The sequence below is a fragment of the Rattus norvegicus genome, chromosome 16 (genome assembly GCF_021556685.1).
Source record: "Rattus norvegicus strain SHRSP/BbbUtx chromosome 16, alternate assembly SHRSP_T2T, whole genome shotgun sequence".
Taxonomy (NCBI): domain Eukaryota; kingdom Metazoa; phylum Chordata; class Mammalia; order Rodentia; family Muridae; genus Rattus; species Rattus norvegicus.
In genome coordinates, this window is record NC_141549.1 from 81,901,148 (window position 1) to 81,926,019 (window position 24,872).

The following is a 24,872-nucleotide window of genomic DNA, read 5'->3' on the forward strand; positions in this document are numbered from 1 at the left end:
GTCTTACATGATGTTCACCGGGATGGAGCCAATGAAAGTGAGTCCACGGAACATAGTGTTCCCCATTTGGGAAGGTCATTGCCATGTGACCCTTTAGAATGGATGATCATGTTAGGAATCAAGCTGTCTGTCATCATGACGCTTCCTATGGTGCTCGACCTTTAACTCAGTACTGATTTTCAGTTTACTTATGTCAGTAAAATGAGTTGGGGAAAATTCCACTCTGGGCATGCAATGTCTAAATCTGAGTGTTGACAGTTATCTTTGGGTGACAGCTACATTTTCTCTCCTTCTTATGCCTTGCCCCCCTTTCCCTGCACACCAGGTATCCTCAGGACTTGAGAGAGGAGGATTCTCCTTTCAGGGTGATATACATGGAAAAGACTTCGGGAAGTTCAAGCTGGAAAGACAAGGTAAACTTACCTATTTTGTGTTTGTTTGTTTGTTTGTTTGTTTATTGTGTAAAACAAAGGCCAATTGAGTCTTTAAATAATTCTGCTGTAAAGAAACCATAAAGAGATGACTAAAACCATGAACAGAGGTACCAGCAGGGTTTTAAAACAATATTTTTATTAATTCTTTCAGAATTTCATATTGTGTATAACATTCACCCCCTCTCCTCCAACCCCTCCGAGATTCACCCCTACCTTCCTACCTATCCAACTGCAGAATGACTCACTGGGTTAGATTAGAAACAATGCTTGCCTTGTGTGCTCTGACTTCTGCTCACATGAAGGCCATTATCTGTGTCTACCAACAATACAGTAGAGACATTTGTGAAATGAGTTGGAGCACCATATTTTTTCCTAGACAGCATAGATGGCTGTACGTGCTTGCATACTGTCAACACCACATTGACTTTTGTGGCGAAGAGTACTGCCGTGCAGACTTTGATTCCCAGAGACCGGTACAGAGGAAGCCAATATGGAAGTTTGCACTGGGGTGGCTGTCACTGATGGCACACACAGAAGACTGCTACCCAGATACTCAAGGATAGTGAAGGAAAGATGTCACCTACCTATAGTTACTGCCAAAGATAATCAGTAAGGGCAAGCCATTAGAAAACATTCTCTTCCCACCATCCTGAATTCAGTCTCCTGATCAAATCAGTGTCAGCAGGGTCTGAAGGCTGAGACAGTCTTTCAAATTGGGTTATATTATCTGGGTATGATTAGACTAAGACTAGCAATGGTAATAGTCTAGATTCAAACACCAAGGGCACAAATCCAAGCTATGTAACAAAAGGCAGCTGATAAACTGTAGTCTGGCCACACCAGAGTATGGCAGTCATAGAATCAAGATAGCATAGGCTATTCTAGTTAAAAAGAATTTGGGTTATTGAACAAACATAAAGCTGATTCCCTGAATCATGAAGCAGCCAAGCTCTAAATCCACACACTGGGGAGCATGACAATATGGATAACATTCCTATAGATGGACATTGTACTCATCTCATTGTATGAAACAATATAAAAACCTCAAAGAAATTGAGCCCTCCTTTGCCCTCCCTGCTTTTGGTTTACCACTCTCTGGCAATGGTCAAACATGCCAGTGGGCTGCTCCAAAGACCACAGGGATGTCATGATTTACCCGTACAGTGAATGCCAGGAGCTATCATTGACTATAGTACATCTTCATATTGCCACATTCTTTGTAACAGAACAAAATAACAGCTTGTGTTAACAAGAAATCTTTATCCTCCTGAGATGGTGACCTTACTGTCAAAAAATAAAACCCAAAAACAATTTGCTTTAGAAAATAATTTGAATCCCAAGTGAGTCTCCCTTTCAGCTAATTAAAAATGCCAATGTTTTAGTGATGCCCCAGTGGCCATAATTCATTCACGAATGCTGGATAAAACACTTTTTTATGTATATAGATGAAAATAACAACCTCCTAAATGTCTCCAGTCAATAGATAAACCAAATAAAAGTGATTAAGGTTGAATGGATACTGAAGTCAAGTTAATCTGAAAGACAATTCTAATGTCGAAACAGTTACAAGAAACTTAGGATGAATTGGTTTTGACAGGAAAAATGTGATCTGCCAATCCACACAAAATGAGAAGAAATCTATAAATATAATAAATTTGAGCATTCATTTATATCTAGAATACATAAAAGAGTATTGGGCTCCATATCATGGAAGCTGATGACAAAGCCAGCAATACAGAAAAGGGGTTGAGTACAAGTTTCCCAGATTATGTACAAACACAAAAGCCCACAAAAGATGTTGGACATTATGTTAGATTCTTTCCTTGTCCCTGACAGAGGCAACTTAAGGGAGAAAGGCTTTCTGGCTCACAATTTAAGTCACAGTTCATCATGGTAAAGCAGGAATGTGAAGTATCTGGTCACAACTCATTCAAAAATTAGAAAACAGAGTAGTGAACACATGCTCAGTTCCCTTCTTCTACCTACAGAGTCCAAGATCTGACATGATGAGTGGCTCTTTCTACTTCAATAATACAATCAGGTTATGCCCCAGAGGCATATCCAGAGGCTTGTCTGACAGGTGGTTGTAGATGTCATCAAGCTGAGAATTGAGAAGAACCATCCCGGACAAGATCAGTCACTGGGGAAGTGGAAATCAAAGCTGTCCCTAGTCACTACTTTGTATGCACTATTATAGCTAGAATAGAAATTTAAAAGTTCTAACAAAGAGGCAGAGAGGTTGGACTCTGCTGGTAGGATGTTCAGGAGGACAACAGCTGTGAAAGCAACATGCAGCTCATCAAAGTTAGACATAGAGTGACAGAGACAGGGAATTGTGCCCCTGCTTGTCCTGCCAAGAGAACTGGAAGCATGTTCTTACACATGTGTCCCAAGCATGTTCTTACACATGTGTCCCGGAGGCTTCAGGCGTGTTATTTCCATTGCCCAAGAAGAAACTTCGAAAGTCCATCCACTGAGGAGTCATAGAAATGAAATGTGGTACATCTATTGATACAGTGGGATATCAGTCAGCATTAGGAAAGCAATAAAATACTGATGATTGATACACTAGAGATGAAGCTAAATAAAAATTCTAGAAGATTCCATTTGTATACCATGCTCAGGAAAGGAAAATTCACTAAGAGGAAGTTTGGTGAGCAATCTTCAAGAAAGAATACGAGGTTGCTTCACCATGGGATGGAAACCCCTATTCTTGTGTTCATCTCTAAGACATATTCTAGACACTTTTCTACCTCAGCAGTATATAATAACTTCAAATTCCTTTTGTCTTCTAGATCCTTCCAACTCTGATGCAGATTCTTCAAATCATTACCAGGGCACCAGCAGTGGCTCTGTGGCAGCTGCGATTCTCGTCCCCTTCTTCGCTCTAATTCTATCAGGGTTTGCATTTTACCTCTACAAACACAGGTACTGCTGGGCAGAGAGTTGCCTGCACATGATTGTGGCGTGCTGCAGCAGTGTGAACAATGGCATGCTTGAATTCACATGCACATAGGTTTCCTACAGCTGAGAAGCTGGCACAGAGCATGGGTGTGTTTCCTTCTATAAAGGTGTGCACACACCAGGCTTTCTGTTTGATGATTTTTCTTTTGTTCTGTTTTCCCTCATTTGACTTCATCCATTTTGTCATCAGGGTACACCCAAGTAATTAGCTTTAAAGGAATGAATTGAAAGGGACGGTCGAAGGAAAAGCATATACTTGTACTTGTAGCAAGCTATGGGAGAGTTGCATCATTCCAGCAGGAGAGAAAGAAAAGGTTTCCATGCTGTGGCTCTTTCACCTCTATGAATCAAAGATATATTTCTATATCTATATAAATCTATAATATTCATATAAATCTATATAAATAGGCTTATATAGATCTATACAGATATATAGATATCTATGTAAATATAGATATATAGATGTAGATCTATATAAAAATAGATAGATAGATAGATAGATAGATAGATAGATAGATATGACTTTCTCCTTCAGCAAATTAGAAAGTTCTTAATAGTCTGAGTAGCTATCTGCTCCCCATTCTTTAGAAAAATACATTGACATATATTAGCTTGAAAAATCCTTTTTAATGAGATGTCAAAACTTAGATGTTTTGATCAAATTAGAATAAATGGGTTCCTTTCTTTGGGGTTACTATGCATGCACACACTTCTTTTAGAAGAAGAAGAAGAAGAAGAAGAAGAAGAAGAAGAAGAAGAAGAAGAAGAAGAAGAAGGAGGAGGAGGAGGAGGAGGAGGAGGAGGAGGAGGAGGAGGAGGAGGAGGAGGAGGAGGAGGAGGAGGAGAAGAGGAGGAGAAGAGGAGGAGAAGGAGGAGGAGAAGGAGGAGAAGGAGGAGAAGGAGGAGGAGAAGAAGAAGAAGAAGAAGAAGAAGAAAAGAAGAAGAAGAAGAAGAAGAAGAAGGAGAAGAAGAAGAAGGAGAAGAAGGAGAAGAAGGAGAAGAAGGAGAAGAAGGAGAAGGAGAAGGAGAAGGAGAAGGAGAAGGAAGAAGAAGGAGGAGGAAGAAGAAGAAGAATGAGAAGAAGAAGAAGAAGAAGAAGAAGAAGAAGAAGAAGAAGAAGAAGAAGAAGAAGAAGAAGAAGAAGAAGAAGAAGAAGAAGAAGAAGAAGAAGCAGCAGCAGCAGCAGCGTAGACAGGCTAGGATGGACCTCTATTAATAGAGCAAATATATAAGATGCACAGGACCGTGGGTCCTAGTCCACTGCATGCCTGCAATCCCAGCATCTGGGAGGTGAAGAACGGTAGACCCGGCATTCAGTGTCATCTTTAACTACATAGAGAGTTTAATTCCAGCCTGGGCTACATGAGACCCTGTCTGAAATGAAGACCAACTGTGAAGGATTCAAACTTTGTGCCTTTTTTCTACATGGATAATATATGTCTGGGAAAACTTGCTATATACCAAGTCATTCCAAAATTCTATTTGAGTTCTTTTAAGTAGTAACACTTTATAAAAAAAATTATGACCCCCCCAGACATGATGTTAACACTTAAGTGGACCATGTGATTGCTTATGTAACGCACAAGTTTCTACTTAGTCGTTATTATACAAACAAAACTGAAGTGAGAATATTTTGTAAAAACTATGCAATAAGCTTCTTTACATGTATACTGCCACACACGTAAGAAACATGAGATCCTCAGGCTATTTGTAGTTTGTAGCTAAGCTTTTCTTGCCTATGGCTACAGGTGTCCTGACTTTACAAACACAGCCAGGAAAGAAATGGCAGGTATTAGCCACTTTCTGCACACCTTGGTCCCAGGTAATAAAGAAAGAAAAGACATGGGGAAACATTCGCAGAAAGCTGGGCTTCTCACCTGTGCTCAGAAGGAAGAGCTCCAACCTTGCCATAATCCAGAGTCTCAGTACATTCATCCTGGTGGGAGGGGTGGGCTTGTCTCGATTGAAGGTTTCTATGAGGGACCAGTCTCAGGTTGCAGTCATCCTGGAGGAGGAAGCTGCTACTTTTAGCGCACACTGTCAACATCACACTTGGACCAAAAGAAGGCTTTGCCTTCCCTCTAAGTATTACCCTTATCTGGAAGGTTTTGCCATCATGGTACGGTAGAGTCCTTGGATCCTCAATATAGCTATGTCTGTGTCAAACAGCACACATTTACAAAAAGGCTTCCTCTGCTCCTTACAGTCCTGTAACTACATTGTTATCAATTATTTGGAAGAAAATAGTACCCTACACAGCAGGTACTGGAGACTTAGTATCTCTGTCTTCTGATGCTGTTACAGCCATCATGTGTCCTCCAGTACCACAGGGCAAGAGGCACTTTTTCTTTTTTGAGGCAGGAATGAAAATCCTTCTTCTTATGGAATTCCTTCCGTGTTAAGAGCAACTGCGTGGATTCATAATCTGTGTAAATTCATATTCACTCAGTTAGTGTCCTACTGCGAGAACAGCTCAGGCCTGTTAGAAAGGCTTTCTTACCTTTCGACCCTGTCAGGTGTGTGGGGAACCTCTGGTTCTCGCTCAGCCCTGAGACCAGCTGGACAGTTCCCTGTGTGTCAGAGAATCAGGCCCCAGGCTTCCTTAGAGAGGCTAACACCTCTGTGGGTCAGAATCAACTGTCCTTGGCAATGACAATATTGTATAAGCATCTACATTCCTGGATGAGTTAAATGAGTTCTGGCTGTATCTGAAGTGTGCGACAGGGTGCCCCCTAAGTTGATTCAGAACATTACAGAGTGTGTCTTTAAGCCCAGGAGCTTCCTAACAAGTCTCAGCTGTCAGGTCAGGCACTTTCATGAAGGAATGTGGGGAGAGGCTTCCACACTAAGATACCAGCTAAACACAAACTATCCATGTACCACTGCCTTCCTTCTCCAGAGAGTAGAGCTGCCTTCATTGTCACGGTGATGGATCCCCCCACTTCAAACGAACCATGCTCAGAGGGCTGCATGGTGAATAGAGAGAAGGCATGTTTTCCTCCCAGGTTTACTGAGGAAACTGGGGCCATTGTGATGAGCACATCCAGAGACTCCGACATCTCTCTACTCCCCAGCCATATAAGAAAGGAGAATACTCTTGAAAGAAAGGATGTAGAAAGCCAGGGTCCCAGCCTTTCACTGGGTACTTTTCTTTTGAGACTTTGCAATGAGCACTAAATATTTTGGGTTCCTGTCCCATATTTCAACTCCAGTAGACTAAGATATTCCTTAATGACATAGCTGGGCATTACTTAGCAGACACCACAAAGTCCCCACGGGTTGGAGTCCCTTTCCCTCATTCATCCACATTAAGAAGAGGTTCTCCATATGCAGAGGGCCACAGCCAAACAGTAGGCAGCACAGAGGTAATCCTGCTGAAGAAGGGGAGGAAGAAAGGTAGGAGCCGGAAGGGTCAAGGATGCCACAGAAAAATCTACAGAATCAATAAATTTGGACTCACAGGGGCCCCCTGAGGCTGAACAGACAATCAAGGAGCCTGCATGGGTCTAACCTAGGCCCTCTGTATATGTTCTAGTTGTGTAGCTTGGTGTTTTTCTGGGACTCCTAACAGAAGGGGTGGGGCCTGTTTCTGACACCTTTTCATGCATTTGGGACCTGTTTCCTCCTATTGGGGTGCCTCATTAAGCCTTAAGATGAGGGGAGAGGCCCAGTCTTATCGCAACTTGATACAGGATGTTTGGTTGTTGTCTCTAGGAGGTCTGCTCTATTTTGAAGGGACACTGGGGAGGAAGGGATAGGGAGAGGGGTGAGAGAAAAGGCTGAGAGGAGGGGAGAGGAGAATCTGCAGACAGGTTGCAGTATGTGAAGAATAAATTTAATTTCAAAAAATGTCAGCTGAAGAAGAAAAGAAAAAGATGATGTGGAGGAGGAGGAGGAGGGGGGGGAGGGGGAGGAGGAGGTGGTGGTTTTCAATCAGAGTCCATGGTCCTAAGGAAACCTGCCTCACTGAGATAGGTCTCTTGTCTGGTGTGTCTTAGGGTATATGGGTATTACATGTACATTTTAAGTTGGTATGTACAGTTATGCATCCAGGTGCACATACATGTGTGTGTGTCTCTGTAGGCCTGGGATCTACAATGGGTCACTTCTTTGTAGCTCTTCACCTCAGCTTTAAAGACACAATAGCTCACATAACCTGGAGCGCATGGCCTTGGCTAGGATTACCACAAGCCAGTGAGCCCCAGGAATCTGCCTGTGTGTCTCCTCAGTGCTGGGACTACAGATGTGTGTCACTGCTTCTGGGATTTTATGTGACGATTTGAACTCAGGTCCCCATGCTTGTGAGCCAAGTACCTTACTGACGAGGTCAACTGCTTATCCTCTTGTTTAAGTCTTCTTATTCTAAAACCTCCCTTTTAAGCATGGGTTGTGACTAGAGGGTTCCCTTTACCCACAGAAACATTTTGATAATACGTCTCATTTCAATAAACACGCTCCTTAAAATATATAGTTCTTTTGTTTTATACATGAGTGTTTGCCTATGTGTACAGTGCCCATGGATGCCAGCAGAGGGCGACAAATCCCTCCAGAGTAAAATTACAGGCAGTGAGCTGCCAGGTAGGAGCTGGGAACAAAACCTGGACCCTCAGAAGCAAGTGCTCTTAACTGCCAAGCTATTCCTACAGCCCCAAACTGGCTTATAGGTGACCCACCAGAGGTATATATATATATAAATTAACCAGCATTTGGTGAATTCTGCTAATGGTGATGAACTTATTAGAAATTGAAATGAGCTTTGAGGCACAGGCTGAGCACTGACTTCACCACAATGAAGCCTGTCTCGGCTTCACCAAATCCTTGCTGCTTACTGTCAATAGTTGGGTTTCTAGATCAAGTATCTCCCTGCCTTTGATATCTTCATAGCTCCCCAAAACCTCCCTTCAATGCATAGAGAGGTATTTTGGAGATGGGAAATAATTTCCAACTTTACATTATGTTTATAACCCCAAACGGCAGGTTTTAAAGAGTTAACCACCGGTAAAGTAGCTGCTACACCCCACCCTCTCCATAACTTTACAGGAATGCTTCCTGCTGAGAAAGCATGGGGACTGGGTAGAGGCTCTGTCATTCCAGTTAGGGATCTGACTATGTTCTCTCTGTTTCTCTTTAGAACAAGACCAAAAGTTCAATACAATGGCTATGCTGGCCATGAAAACAGTAATGGACAAGCTTCATTTGAAAACCCCATGTATGATACAAACTTAAAACCCACAGAGGCCAAGGCTGTGAGGTTTGACACGACTCTGAACACAGTGTGTACAGTGGTATAGCCCTCAGTGCCCCCTAGGACCGACTCATAGCCATACCTCTGATGGACAAGCAGTAAAATCCTTTGGTGCCATATACCACCCCCTTCTACTCTTACCTTGCTGCAGCAACGTTGGCCATCGTCTGCTGGCATAACGCAGTGGGAATGTCTTCTCCATCATGCCCGAGTCTTCTGAGGATCAAATTGCAAATACACCTTCATCTGGAAAGTGGCTTATAAAAAGCCCGGTTGCTGCATCCACCAGAAATCAAGACCCCGACAACAGCGAGGGCAAGGAAGACTGCAGAGTCTCCCAGACCGGTGGTACTTAATGCCTCTGACTTTTGTGTCTCTGTGTGGCCAGGATGCCTTTGGTGTAGTCTTCTGAGCACACCGATACATCCCTCAGGTGCGGCGACAACATGGTAGCCACTTGATGTGTGTTTTGTGTTTTTCTGTTTTCTTTTCAACCCTATCCACTGGACATGAATTCTTTACAAAAGAAAAGCCTTCCTGGAGAAGACGCCTTCTGGAAAATGCACACACAGACGCTTTGCTTCTGCCCTGCCTGAGACAGGAGCTCTCCGGATCTTCAGGCTCCACTGGGCGTCCATCAGCCACTAGGGATGTTTGCAGATCTCACAGTCAGAGCTGGTCCATCCCAGAGTTTTTTGATGCTCAACATTTTGCACTAGTGTGTCAAGAATGACTAAGTCTGATTTCTAAACAAACTATTTCCACAGGGTTTGTATCCACTATACATTGTACATACGCATTTTCTCATACCGTATTCTCAAGCAAATGATGCCACTGTCAGTTAAGTTTGGGATGCAAAGGAAGGTCTCCCCGGATACAGAACAGATTTTGAAAAGGAGATAGTGCTAGTAATGCTGAAGAAGTTACTCTTTTAATTGCTTCTGTTGGCCACATTTTCATGTCAAATTCATTGCCTACTTCCAGTGGTGGAAATGAAGCCCGTGTATTCCCCTTGGTATCCCCCCACTTCATGTGCATACGACTATTGTCTACACCATACTAATCAATAACAGGGGGCTCCAGCAATGTCTGTTTTCCATGTACAGATGTGAATAGTAATTTATTTTAGGTAGCTCATGAACTCAGTTCACAGTGAAGTCTTCCCTTCCGGATTGTTTCCTTTCTCTGTTTTGTAACATCACCCTCCCAGAATGCATTGAGAGTCTATCTCACAGCCACACCCAAGCTCAGAGGAATCGAAAGGGAAATCAAAGAAGTCCAAATCAGAATCGGAAGGGCAGGCACCGCTCGCACACCCTCATGATGATCTGTTTTATAGATTATTTGCCTTTTCTGCAAAAAAAAAATCATTACAGTGATTTTTGAAACATTAAAATTCCTTACTGATAGACTATCTATTGTGATATATATAAGATAGGTGGTATGGCCAACAGGGATAAAATAAACAGCCTAAAGACAAGGCAGGGCTAGAGAAATGTCTGTAAGAAATTTCAAAGAGAAGATCATGTTTATTTTTATTTATATTTGTTTGATAAAAGTATTTTTGGAAATATAATGCTTATTTTATTATTTGACGTTTCATGCACAGTCCACGTGGTAAAAATCCCCCCTTTGTACATCCCAGATTTGCACTGATACATGGGTCAGGATGTCATGCTGATGTTCTGTTTGCTGTGGTGACTACATTCATGCCTAGCTTTAAGACAGGTGGATCTGTCTATCTACATGATGTTTAAATGCAGGACTTCCCAGAGGACAGTGGGTAACGGAACATGGCTTGCTTGCGGCTTTGGAAGTTCAGCATTCTGAGCGTTCCAGAGGCCCGGCTGGGCTCCCTCCTTCTAGCCCACTGTTCTTGCAAGGGCTGTCTGTTGTGTGCCAGGGCTCCTGACTTCTTCTGCTGACACTCTGTCCACTGGGTTCCATATTCCAGGACTCCATGTCCTAGGAAAGAGTTTTGACATAGGTTCCTCCAGCCAAGCCGACACACATCCACGGGGTTCCTCTGGGCTCCACAGAGGTTCTTCATTGGCTCCCTGGGATAAATTCAGATGATGTCAGCAAGAGTGTGCTTCTATACCACACATTGAGCCAAAACAAAACAGAGAACGTCAGAAGGTCCACGGACCAGAGTGCGCAAGGGAGAACAGGGTTACTATATATATTAGATGTATATAAAAACACACACACAAACATATATATATTGTACATATCTAAGTTTGAGTCACTCAGACTAGGTGCAAAATGCTGACTTTGGAGTCTAAACTAACGTCTCTGTCCCCACATCCCTGGCCTCTTTCCTGGCCAGTTACATTAAGAAGACTTGACTTAGACAGGGCATACATACATGCAAGGAACCACATCATCAGACCAGTGTCGTTTTCCTTTGTGTGCAAACTGACCTACAGCTACCAGACTGCATCATGGTATTTAAAACCAACATACAATATTGAGCGGCACTCTCAGTTGAGAGCCTAGCTCAATCCTTCCTAGGATGTGTGTATGTGGTGTGTGTGTGTGTGTGTGTGTGTGTGTGTGTGTGTGTGTGTGTGTGTGTGTGGTGTTTCACCAGGTCTCAGAGGCATTGAAGACCTAGCAGGACAGTCAGGAACACCTTCCTCAGTGAGGTCTAGACTTTTCCCTGAAGCGCCCAGAGCACAGTGAGGAGTCACGCTCTATGAATGACAGGTTATGTGCTTTGAAGCTGTTCAACTGTTGCTTGTCTTTGCCCATCTTGCCTTCAGGCTAGCTGCAATAATTTTTTTCTTCTGTAAAATATTTTGTAAACAATAACAACAACAACAAAAGCTATTATAAAAAGGGAGAAAAGAAAGCTGGCATTATGATCAGGAAAACCATCCATTCTTGCTGCCCCCCCCCTCCTGTCTCCACCACACGCTGCTGTCACAACGTAGGTGCGGAAGACCTTTTTGTACAGAGATATATTTTTTATGAAGAATTTGTAAAATTATTAAATATGCTGTAATTTTTTGATTAATGTAGGTAAATTGTTAAAAAATAAATGTTTTTACAATATGAAACTGTAATTTTCCCCCATAATGTAACATTACCCTCTCTAGCTGATTTTCAGTTCCAATCCTATTCGAACATGTATTAATATTAAGGCGGCCTGTTAAAATGAACAGTATCTTTTTTTTTGTCAAAAAAAATTATAAAGAGAGTGTAACATAACCTGTGTAATGCCACCTATCTTTAAAGCAAATCAGAGTTCTAATTAAATATTTAATTTTAGATTTCTATTTTTGTGTGAATTTATTTTAGCTTTATCACATATATGCAAGGAAGTTTCTGGAAGGGGAGGGAACTGAGAAGAGGTGTTTTTAATAATCCTTGATAACATTGAGAATAAAGCTCAATCTTTTCCCAAGCCAGTGGCATCATGGGCACCATCGGTAATTAGCACATGAGGCTGGGGAGATGGCTCAGGGTCTGACGTGATGGCCATACAATCACAAGGACCTGAGTTTGATCCCCAGCACCCCTGTGAGGATGGCAAGTGTGATGGGGTGGAGGGATACTCTTGAGTTTTACCTTGTCAATTGGGAAGTCTTTCTTGTGAACTTTTACAACCCCTAGAGGTGGCATGTCAGAGGATACAGATAACCTACAACAGTGCACCACTCCAGAAAAAAGCTCAGCAAATAGCCATCCTCTATGGCAGCGCTAAATATCCACCAGGTAAGTAGGAGGGTGTTATAATTTCCCTGGGAGTTGAGTTATTACAAAGTGAAAAACAACCAAAAATGAAAAATACCCCCACACCAGCTCCTCAATAAAAAAAAAAAAAAAAAAAAAAAAAAAAAAAAAAACTTGGGTGGCCACTATTCATCCACTCCAAGACTCTCTGGGTAATTGATTGTCCATGGCTGCCATGACTGGGGATTAGCTGTATTAGAGACTCAAGTGGCTTATATGGGCTGTTAATAAGACTCAGTGATCAATGCAAGGTGGTTTTTGCCATTCTGATGGGATAGCTGAGGAAGCAAGAATCCAGAGACAACTCCCCTGCTCACAGACACATGTATTGGCATATGGGCAGACTCAGTTGAAGGTAAGTTTCTTTAGCAATGATATTGTTATTTTTCACCATGAACATCACACCCTTAACATTATGGTCCCCTCGTTTGGCATTTTTGTTCTAAATGTCTCTGTTACTCTGTTTATAAACCTTTCCCCATTTTAGCTGGATGTAACTGCAAATTAAGAATCCTAAGGGACAGGCGTGTTTGTTTTTTGAGTTAATATCTCTTAAAATTCAAGATGTGCCCCTCCAGGGCCATCTGATGGCCGAGGTTGGAGCACAGCAGCTTTGCCAGTGCCTTCGAGTGTCTCTACAGGTAAGGCACATCTATGTCCTTAACTTAATTTTCTACCAGTGCATCTTGGAGGTTGCATATGAATTATAAATGCCTCCTACTTCTGGAGTAGTCTTCCTGGGCAGGATCCTGTGTACAAGGTAGGTTTTCTAACAGCTGTTGAACTTGAACTAAGAAGCTTGTCAGCTCTGTACTCATGGTTACATGCTTTCTCAAAGCACTTTGAGATTGGAAGCAGAGTCCTGGTATACCTGTAACAGAGAGACCACAGACTGAAATTATGGTTCTCAGAGAAAAGTGCAGTCTGATAGCTCTTTGCCTTGGTGGGTCTGTTTTTATAGGGCTATATAGTGTTACTATGATGACTAGGAACTGAGACAGAGCAAACTATAATAATACCCACAGCTCTGTACAGCAGTGGCTTCAGAAATGCAGCAAATCCCTTGTTTTGGTATCAGAAGAACCCATTAATCCTTTGGTGTCTATCTCCCTGATGACAATCAGCTTAGGTGGACATCTATCACTGTTTGTCACCTGTTGCAGGCCAGGGGTGAAAGAATATTCACCTGTGTCAACTAGGACAGTGTCCCAGGAACCAGAGCCTGAGCTACATGGCTCAGGCATAGCATGTCTAGCTGACTTTACCCTGTATACCCACTGTGATGGATCCCCTGGACTACACTTGATGACATTTGGAACTAAAACTCCAAAATGGAGGTCACACTTATGAAGGACTTTTGCTTACTTTGAAATAAGAAGATCCACTCCAAATTCTGACCTTTGAGATCACAAGTCACACATCTTTAATCTTAATATTTCGAGCCGGGAACATCTCTAATCTGGGTCAGATGTTCTGCTGGAAACCTATACAAGACCCTGAAAGAAGGAAGCTTTTGCTCTTTGCCTGCTTCTCTTGCCCTGTTAGCAAGTCCATTCCTTCACTTCTTTGGGATTTCAGCATATACTGAGGACCAGCTGAGACATCCAACCTTAAGGACTGGACAACAACTAGATTCTTGGACTTTTCTATTCACATCTAGACATTGTTGGATTAGGTGGATGACAGCCTGTAAATCATACTAATAAATCCCCTTTCTCTAAGTAGATAGATGATAGATAGATAGATAGATAGATAGATAGATAGATAGATAGATAGATTCATTCTGTAAGTTCTGTTACTCTAAAGAATCCTTGATGAATATACCCACCCAGCCCAGCCAGATTCACAATTTATTTCACATGCCGCTTACATTCCCACTCCCCAGCTAGGATCCTAGAGCAAGTGTTTATACTGCACCAAGTTCTCCTTTTTCCCTCCAAATTCCCAGGTTTCATTACTTGGGCTTTAAGAGACTTAACATTTGAAGTGGAAGCATGGAAAGAGATCTTAACAATGATCTTTCTTTTCCAAACCCTGGCCCAGCTGTGTCCAGAAGAGCAGTTGCCTCCCCCCAACCCTAGGCCTGTAGGGACAGAGATACTTGTGGTTGCTAAGAAGTAACAGGCATCCTCTCCAGCACATTGAATCAAAGTGTTTTCAGAGAACACAAGTCCTCTGTGCCTATAGCCACCTTATAGGACCCATAGAAGGACAGTGGCTCCCAGAAATATTTTGGTTCTTCGAAGCACACAGTGACATCCATGGAGAAGCTTTTCAGTTGAAGACAAAGCCAGAGGAATTTTGTAATCCTTCTGAGAAGGAGCTTGTGTTGCCATTATACTTCCATGGCAACTGCAGCATCACTTTGTCTATTATGGTTATTTCAGGGGATGGTGTTCTGTTACTTCGGGATATATAGATAAGACGAGTATCTCTAAACTTGGTTTGTAACTGGATTGAAGAACTATAGCGAAGAAATGAAGACAGAATTCCCCAAGTTTGAGCATGCTCCCAATGTCCAGGCACTGAGATCTCATGTGTATGACACTGGTTTTGAGACTTGGAGTACTTATGCTGTCAGCTTCCTCTGTGTGGATCTGCACACAGGGTATAGGGTATCTTCCCTCTGGCTGCTGTGAAAGTCTCTAGTGTGTATTTGCAGCAGCATTCCTGCCAGAATCATGTAGTACATAAAACATTGACTGACCCATGGCTCTAGCTGCAGAGGATGTAGCAGAGGATGGCCTTGTTGGGCACCAGTGGAAGAAGAAGCCCTTGGTCCTGCCAAGGCTGGACCCCCACTGAAGGGGAATGTTGTGGGGGCGGGAAGAGGAGGGAGTTGGGGAGGGGAACAACCTTATAGAAGAAGGGGAGGGGAATGGGATAGGGGGCTTATGGATGGAAAACCAGGAAAGGGAATAACATTTGAAATGTAGATTTTAAAAAAATACAAGAAAAAAAGAAAAAAGAAATAAAATTTAAAAAAAAAAGTGTGCTACAGTCAGGATTAATATGGCTGTATCCCAGGTCACACATTTTCCTCATTTGGTACTGTGAATGCAAGACTGACCTCCCCCCCCCCCAGAGCATGTAGCACATAATTGTGCGTGATAAGATGAGTAAAATCATTTGAATTCTACATTTTTTAAAATTAGTAGAGGCAGAGAGACTGGATTGTTGTCATCATAAAAGAGGGTGAAGAGGGAAGGGGAGAAATGAAAGTAAAAGGTGGGACAGAGATGGTACCAATGGGTCTGGATGGTATCTGTGGCACAGTCCCACAGTGGTAGTTATCATGATTTGCAAATATGCCCTCTTTCACACAGCTGTAAAGAAAATACGTGAAAATGGATATTAAACTGTATAGTATGATTTTGTGTACACAAATGTTTAGTCATCTGTCATCACTGTCACCTATCAATCTTATCAAATTATCACTCATTAATATTCACTCATCACTACCTGAATATCTGTCATCCACTTAATCCTTTATTCATTATATTTAAAATTTACTCTGAAGGAATGTCTGCCAATTATTGCCTTGGACAATGCTTTCTCAGTGCCTTGCATGCTAATTTCATTATATGCTTCCAGCTCATTATATTGTTTAATTAATTCTATGTATATTATATTTTGTATTCTAAAATAATAAGCCATGAAACCTGGCAGAATTCAGAACCAGTTCTACTTCCTTCCATCTCTGAGAAATTGAAACCCCATCTTCTAAGATCCACTTTTCCAAACATGTAATCATAAATATGGTCATGACATTATTTTGTTTTATCTACAAAATTATGTCCTTTTGTAGATAACATCATCTTATGAGGATTTTGTAAGTTCACTGGAATTATTCCCATATCAATAAGGTTTGAAGATTCCTATTCTGAGCCAGGTCCATCTTCTATATCCAAGGGTATAGGAATTTTAATCCAGCAATATGGCTGCTATGGCAAGGTATCAAATCCAAAAACCTTCTAAGTCTGTATGATCTGGCTGGAATACAAACACACCTTTAATTTCAGGGACAGACACAGCAGATCTCCAAGTCCAAGACCAGCCTAATATACAGCAAGTTGCAGGTAAAGAAAAGCTTAGGTCTAGACATGCCCGCACATGCCTATAATCTCAGCATTCAGAAGACAGGGGATTTCAGATCTCTTGGGTTCTATTCAGTTCAGTCTAGTCAGTGAGTTGAGAGGCAGTACAGTGGAACAGAAATTGTGACATTTCTGTCGGTGGAGTGCAGAGGTAGTTTTTTCATGTACAGTTTTTCAGAGACAGGTTGCAGAAAGAACAAGCTGGACATAGGTAAAGATAGAATGAGCCAGAGAGTGAGAATTAGCCGGATTAGAACAGATTTCCAGAGTTACCTTGAGTCTGAGCAGAGCAATTCAGTGAGAAGCCAAGAGAAACCAGATTGAATCAGTCAGCTTGAAGAGTGTTTGGGCTAGAACATCTGTAAGGTATATTGCTAAATCCTCTATTGAAACAACTCTGAATCTAACTGAGACATATGTATGTCTCCAGCCAGAACTTCAGCTTGCATGGCCAATAAATCTTGTTGGCTACAGAATTTTCATGACTTATTATTACATACCATTCTTTCACATGGCATGAATGAAGATTTATATTGCAGTTTGATTGCACAATCAAACCTTCTCAAACAGAAAGCAATAAATTATCCTTAATTAATCTGTGTACCCTGCACATTCCATATAAATGTCTTTATAGAACTATGTATTGCTTGTAGGGTTTATATATTACAGAATGAAAGACTGAGAAGGCAACCATGACAAGATTTGCCATTGGAGAAGCTGAGATGCTGAGACTGTTACATCTCTCTGATCGATCCTGCCTCAAAGTGATGCTGTTCTCAGAAACTTATTTCTACAACAGCTTCAGAAAGGACTGGTAATCTCAAATGACCTCAGTTTATCCAGCCATTCAAACTGTTCCAAATTAGGACTTAAACTCTGAACTTTATCAACATACACAGATGGGATAACAAATGTAACAGCTTGCTTTTTTAATGCTAATTTTTTTCTAATAGTCTTTGCCCTCCCCCCAAAAATGAATTCTTCATCGCAATTCAGTAGGAACCAATTATAGACCATTGTCCCAAGCTCTGAGGTAGGGGTAGACAGTTTTGCTTATTTTATAAATTATATATATGTATGTATGTATATATATATTATATATACATATATATGTATGTGTGTGTGTGTGTGTGTGTGTGTGTGTGTGTGTGTGTGTGTGTGTGTGTGAAATTGGGCTTATGGTTTCATAGGATTAGAGGTGTTAGGTGAGAGCAAAGGAACAGCTAAGAACTCACATGTGAGTCTTTTGAAACATGAAGACTTGCTCTCCTCCAACAAGGCCACACCTCTGAACCCTTCTCAAGAAGTTCTACTGACTACAGACCAAGGATTCAAACACAGAAGGATATAGGGTCCGTTCTCATTCTGACCACACACTCTTCTCAAAATAAATAAGGTTTAGAGCACCTGAGGAATGATATCTGAGGTTAATTTCTGGCATGCATATGCACTCAAATGTACATGAATGCATGTATACATACACATACATAGGAAATATGCACACATACAAAAGAATATCTAAGAAGTAGGCAATGGCTCTCTCTGCTGTAGGGATATAAAGAGAGACAGTCTCACACTTGCATCTATAAAATTGTATACCTAAAAATTACATCATTACCTCTGCAAAGAATTGAATATATACGCTAACTCAAATAAAAATAAACACCTAGAGCATAAGCTATTGGTGTTCTGTTCAGGAAACATTTTGCTGTGCCCATGTATTTGAGGCTCTCCCCAATTTCTCTTCTATTAGTTTTAGTGCATCTGGTTTTATGTAGAGGTCCTTGGTCTACTGGCTACTTGAGCTTTGTACAAGGAGATAAGAATGGATCTATTTGCATTCTTCTACATGCTGATCTCCTGTTGAACCAGCACCATTTGTTGAAAATGCTATCTTTTTCCCACTGAATGGTTTTAGCTCCTTTGTCAAAGATCAATTGATCATAGATGTGTGGATTCATTTCTGGGTCTTCAATTCTGTTCCATTGGTCTACCTGCCTATCTCTGTACCAATACCATGCAGTTTTACCACTATTGCTCTGTAATACAGCTTGAGGTCAGGGATGGTGATTCCTCCAGAAGTTCTTTTATTGTTGAGAATAGTTTTCACTGTCCTGGGTTTTTTTGTTCTTCCAAACGAATTTGCGAATTGCTGTTTCTAACTCTATGAAGTATTAGGCTAGAATTGTGATGGGGATCACATTGAATCTGTAGAGTGATTCACACTACAGATGGCCTTTTTGACTATATTAATTCTGTCAATCAATGAGCATGAGAGATCTTTACATCTTCTGAGATCTTCTTCGATGTCTTTCTTCGGAGACTTGAAGTTCCTGTCATATGAATATTTCACTTACTTGGTTAGAATCACACCCAGATATTTTATGTTATTTGTGACTATTGTGAATGGTGTTGCTCTAATTTCTTTCTCCACCTGTTTATCCTTTGAGTAGAGGAAGGCTATTGATTTTAGTTAATTTTATATCCAGCCACTTTGCTGAAGCTGTTTATTAGGTTTAGGAGTTCTCTGGTGGAATTGTTGGGGTCACTTACATAAACTATCATATCATCTACAAATAGTGATATTCTGACTTCTTCCTTTCCAATCTGAATCTCTTTGGCCTCTTTTTGTTGTCTAATTGCTCTGGTCAGGACTTCAAGTACTATATTGAATAGGTAGGAAGAGAGTAATCAGCCTTGTCTGGTCCCTGATTTTGTGAGATTGCTTCAAGATTCCCTCCATTTAGTTTGATGTTGGCTACTGGTTTGCTATACATTGCTTTCACTATGTTTAGGTATGGGCCTTGAATTCCTAATCTTTTTAAGATGTTTAACATGAAGGGGTGTTGAATTTTGTCAAATGCTTTCTCAACATCTAATGAAATGATCATGTGGGTTTTTTCATTGAGTTTGTTTATATAGTGAATTCCATTGATGGATTTCCATATTTAACCATCTCTGCATCCCTGGGATGAAGCTTAGTTGATCATGATGGATGATAGTTTTGATGTGTTCTTGGGTTGTGTTTGCAAGAATTTTATTGACTACTTTTTCATGGGTATACAAAGTGAAATTGGTCTCATGTTCTCTTTGTTGGGTCTTTGTGTGATTTAGGTATGAGTGTAATTGTGGTTTCATAGAAGGGATTGAATAGTGTTTCTTCTGTTGCTATTTTGTGGAATAGTTTGAAGTTTATTGGTATTAGGTCTCCATTGAAGATATGATAGAACTCTGCACTAAACCCATCTGATCCTGGGCATTTTTTTTTTGGTTGGGAGACTTTTAATGACTGCTTCTATTTCTTTATGGGTTCTGGGACTGTTAAGATGGTTTATCAGATCCTGATTTAATTTTGGTACCTGGTTTCTGTCTGGAAAATTGTCCACTTTATCCAGATTTTCCTGTTTTGTTGAGCATATGATTTTGTAGTAGGATCTGACGATTTTTTTTGAATTTCCTCAGTTTCTGCTGTTATGTCTCCCTTTTCATTTCTGATTTTGTTAATTTGGATACTGTCTCTGTGCCTTCTGGTTAGTCTGACTAAGGGTTTATCTATATTGTTGATTTTCTCAATGAACTCAATGAAAGAATTGTTGATTCTTTGTATATTTCTTTTTGATTCTACTTGGTTAATTTCAGCACTGAGTTTATTTCCCGCCATCTACTCCTCTTGGGTGCATTTGCTTCTTTTTTGTTCTAGTGTTTTCAGATGTGCGATCAAGCTACTAGTGTATGTTCTCTCCAGTTTCTTTTTCAAGGCACTCAGAGCTGTGAGTTTTCCCTTTAGCATGCTTTCATTATGTCCCATAAGTTTGGGTATGTTGTGCCTTCATTTCTTAAATTCTAAAAAGTCTTTAATTCCATTATTTCTTTTCCTTGACCAAGTTATTATTGAGTAGAACACAGAGCATTGTTCACTTTCCAAATGTATGCGGACTTTCTGTTGTTATTACTGAAGACCAGCCTTAATCCGTGGTGATCTGATAGGATGCATGGGATTATTTCAATCTTTTTGTATCTGTGGAACCTGTTTTATGACTGATTATATGGTCAATTTTGGAAAAGGTACCATGAGGTGCTAAAAAGAAGCATATGTTCTTCTGTTTTAGGATGAAATGTTCTATAGATATCTGTTAAATCTATTTGGCTCATAACTTCTGTTAATTTCATTGTGTCTCTGTGTAGTTTCTGTTTCTATGATCTGTCCATTGATGAGACTAGGGTGTTATAAGTCTCCCAATATTTTTGTGTGAGGGTCAATGTGTGCTTTGAGCTTCAGTAAGTTTCTTTATAGCTTATGATCTAAGATCAACAATTGACAAATGGGTTCTCATAAAATTGAAAAGCTTCTGTAAGTCAAAGGACACTGTCAATATGACAAAACAGCAACCAAGGGATTGGGGAAAGATCTTTACCAATCCTACATATAATAGAGGGCTAATATACAATATATAAAAAGACCTCAAGAATTTAGACTCCAGAGAATCAAATAATCCTATTTTAAAAAAAATGGAATACAGAACTAAGCAAAGAATTCTCAACTGAGGAATACTGAATGATTGAGAAGCACCTAAATGTTCAAAATCCTTTGTCATCAGGGAAATGCAAATCAAAACAACCCTGAGATTCTACCTCACCCTAGTCAGAATGGCTAAGATAAAAAAAATCAGGTGACAACTGATGCTGGCAAGGATGTGGAGAACAAGGAACACTCCTCCATTGTTGGGACTGCAAGCTGGGACATCCACTGTGGAAATAAGTCTGACAGTTCATCAGAAAAATGGACATAGTACTAACTGAGCAATAACCCAGCAATACCTCTCCTGAACATACACCCAAATGGTGCTCCAACATATAACAAGGACACATGCTCCACTATATTCATATCAGCCTTATTTATAATATCCAGAAGCTAGAAACAACCCACATATCCTTCAGCAGAGGAATGGATACTGAAAATATGGTACATTTACACAATGGAGTACTCCTCAGCTATTACAAACAGTGACTTCATGAAATTTTTAGGCAAGTGGATGGAACTAGAAAATACCATCTTGAGTGAGGTAACCTAATCACAAAAGAACACACATGGTATATACTCAAAGATAAGTGGATATTAGCCCAAAATCTTGGAATACCAAAGATACAATTCACAGACTATATAAAGTGCAAGAAGAATGAAGACCAAAGTGTGGATGCTTCAGTTCATCTTAGAAGGGGAAACAAAGTACTCAAGGGAGGAAATATGGAGACAACGTGTGGAGCAGAGACTAAAGGAAAGACCATTTAGAGACTGCCCTACCTGGGGATCCATCCCATATATAGACACCAAACCCAAACACTACTGTAGATGCCAAGAAGTGCTTGCTGACACTGATATATCAGAAGCCTGATATAGCCATCTCCCAAGAGGTTCTGCCAGACCCTGACAAATACAAAGGCAGATGCTCACAGCCAACCATTGGACTGAGTACATGGTCCCCATTGGAGGAGTTAGAGAAGGACTGAAGGAGCTGAAGGGGTTTGCAACCTAAAGGAAGAACAACATCAACCAACCAGATCCTCCAGAGCTCCCAGGGACTAAACTACCAACCAAAGAGTACACACGGAGGGACCTATGGCTCCAGCCGCATATATAGCAGAACATGACCTTACCTGGCATCAGTGGGAGGGGAGGCCTTGTTCTGTGAAGGCTCAATGCCCCACTGTAGGGGAATGCCAGGGCAGGGAGGCAGGAGTAGGTGGGTGTGTGGGTGGGTGGGGGAGCACCCTTATAGAAGCAGGGACAGGGAGGATGGCATAGGGAGTTTCCAGAGGGGAAATGGGGAAACAGGATGACATAAGAAATGTAAATAAATAAAATATCCCATTTTTTAAAAAGGAAGAAAGATAAAAAAAGAAAAGAAAAGAAAAGACCTATGATAGTTCTTGGACCTCTGCACCAGCCTCAAACACATTCATTCCCAGTGGAGGAAGACTGATAACTGTGAGTCCAAATCTAAAATTGCTTTCTGTTTTTGATCTTAGGAACAAGTTGAGCCATGTACGATTTGGCAAGTGTTACAATTTGTGTTAGTATGCTCTGCACACCTTGAAGAGCCTAAGGCCACTGAAGTCCTTCAGTTTCCATAGTGTCCCATGTTTGTCTGTTTAGTTGTTCCCAGAATTTTACAGCAACTGGACAAAGCCACGCTGAACTGCATTAATTTCTGCTTTACATGCAGTGTGTCTTAGAAGCAAGGCAGTAATAGAAAGGAAATTCTTAAAAAGGAACTAAACATTAACCATTCCATTTCAATCAATATAAGAAGAAATTGGGCCAGTTTAGGTTATAAAGAACTAATCTACTTTCAAGGTTTACACTCTGTGGGATGTTGATAAATTTAGCTTCGAAGATTTTTCTGACCAGAGACATAACTCACCCTGATTAGCTTTCTGCAGCAGGCACCTTTTGTGACCCTGTAAGTTGTAAAAATCAGTGTGGTTAATGGGTGTTTATATAGCAGCCACCCAATGTCTAAGCTCAGGCAATGTTCATAGAACCCAAAGTGACTGACACAGAGACTGGCCTCCTGAAAACTACAGCCCAATTGGAGAGTCAGTTATACAAACAGGTACAAGAAAATGTGCTGAGCATACCTCTCTGTGTTTACATTGAGAAATGTGTCCTGAGACATGGGGAAAATGACACATAAAGACATTTGGAGATAGAGTGGGTGGCTCTGGTATTAAGGACCTTGGACTCATCCTTACATGATGATCCTAACAGTCCTGTGCCTACTTAGCTAGTGAGTGAAATAAAGGTAGTTTAGATATCAACAGTTAAATGGTCATGCCAAGAATAGTCAAGTAAGTAGCCAGTGCATCCTAAAACAGAGTAAATCCTGACATTACCACCTGAAAGACCCACTGTGATGAGTTCAGATCCAGGCTGGAGCTTGTAAATACTCCTTGCCCACTGGGCATTGTTTGTTTTTAAAATCAGGGCCTTATGGACCACTGGCTGCTCTGAAACTTCCCGTAGAGCCTAGGCTAGCCTCAAGTCCCCAACCATCCTCCTGCTTCTACCTACTAAGTACTAGGCTTGCAGAATCACACAGCATCACTTCAGACTCGTGTTACTCATAATTTCCTTCCCTGGCATCTGTGTACTTTCTGACATATGGTGCTGGAATAGAGGGGGTACCAACAGAAAGTGTCGTAAAAGAATCACACACAAGAGTTTTCAAGTTTTTCTGATGCCTTCCTTTGCCAGGAAGGGATGCTTTTCATCACAGGTTCATCGTACCCTGATCATCTATTTAATACTCAGAGGTGAGATTATGTAAATTTATAGGGCAATGGTTCAGCAGGCAAAATTCCTCCTCCAAGAATTTTAGAGTAATATGAAAGCCCAACGCTCACTCTAGTACGTTGTTTGGTTCCTGTCTAGAAACTTTTTTTTTACCCATTTTAGGATATTAAGATAATAAAACAAAAGAACACACGATAGTTTTAATAGTGATAAAGGTATAACCACAGACTCCTTTTCTACCTCATTTTGTATTCATACAAGGGTAGTGATAAATGTTTTTTGAATATTGATTTGGAGTTAGCTGACATTTTATCACAAGAGTGTTCTGTAATATTTTCAAATATTGCACGTTGTCCGCCAGGAATGGGAATGGCGGGGTTTGCATGTGGGTGGCTGAAGCATCCTTTCTGTAATGGAGGTGTACTCCTTGCATACAGTTGCTGACATGACTCCAATATCGCATTAGGCTGAGGACCAGAACTGTATCTCCAGCTGCAAAGAAAGAAATGGGTTTTGCATCTGGAACAGTGAACACTGTACCTTTCGGGGTATGTGTCACATACTTATATTTGAACTAAGTGTAAGAAAGCTTCCCCTGTACATACACCATCCCACCCCAGCTCAGGGGGTAGGGTCTTTGAATCCAGACACATTGAACAAACACTTATTCCCAATTAAAGATGACATGTACAATTGAAAAAGGTGAACCACAAACGAAAGTAAGTGTTTTACCTGGAATGTGAAAGTCTTTTAACATTTTTCACAATCCATTTTTATTGGCCATACTTCTGTTATAATTACTAACACATATTAGTAATACAAATCAGAACATTTCACTGTACCAGTGCCCACCCTTGTTCTACCCATTCTTATTTTATTCTCTTTACTCTATTGCCCACCACCCCCTTACTCTTCCCTACATTATTTGTCTTTGCCTTTTAGAATTGCAGAATCCCCTTTTTAAAAGGAATTTGTCAGATACGACTCTCCAAGGAATCAAAAATTCCACTTAAAAGTGTTAAAGGCAAAAGTTAGTATATGTACAAGTTTGACGGCCAAGAAACACATTTCAGAAAATCATTTCTTCTATGGCTCATTGA

At 40.8% G+C, this 24,872-nt stretch overlaps 2 protein-coding genes and 1 long non-coding RNA gene across 5 annotated transcripts in view; 2 read left to right on the forward strand and 1 right to left on the reverse strand.

Moving 5' to 3' along the window:
• The window catches only part of Csmd1 (CUB and Sushi multiple domains 1), a 1,600,021-nt gene extending 1,588,099 nt beyond the window's left edge, over window positions 1-11,922 (forward strand). The window contains exons 67-69 of one of the 2 annotated variants that reach the window (XM_087588866.1): window positions 326-413; window positions 3,230-3,362; window positions 8,530-11,922. In XM_087588866.1, the coding sequence (XP_087444992.1) occupies window positions 326-413; window positions 3,230-3,362; window positions 8,530-8,689 (381 nt within the window). In that variant the 3' untranslated portion in view covers window positions 8,690-11,922. The remainder of the gene's footprint in view (window positions 1-325; window positions 414-3,229; window positions 3,363-8,529) is intronic. The other variant, NM_001037327.2, reaches the window with a different exon arrangement.
• The window catches only part of Erich1 (glutamate-rich 1), a gene marked incomplete at its 5' end in the record, with an annotated part of 52,793,804 nt that overhangs the window by 51,030,588 nt on the left and 1,738,344 nt on the right, over window positions 1-24,872 (forward strand).
• Window positions 23,718-24,872, reverse strand: part of LOC102550761 (uncharacterized) — a 28,323-nt gene continuing 27,168 nt past the window's right edge. Inside the window, exon 3 of one of the 3 annotated variants that reach the window (XR_015640069.1) lies at window positions 23,718-24,264. This is a non-coding gene — a long non-coding RNA (uncharacterized LOC102550761). The remainder of the gene's footprint in view (window positions 24,265-24,872) is intronic. The other 2 variants (XR_015640071.1, XR_015640070.1) reach the window with 2 other exon arrangements.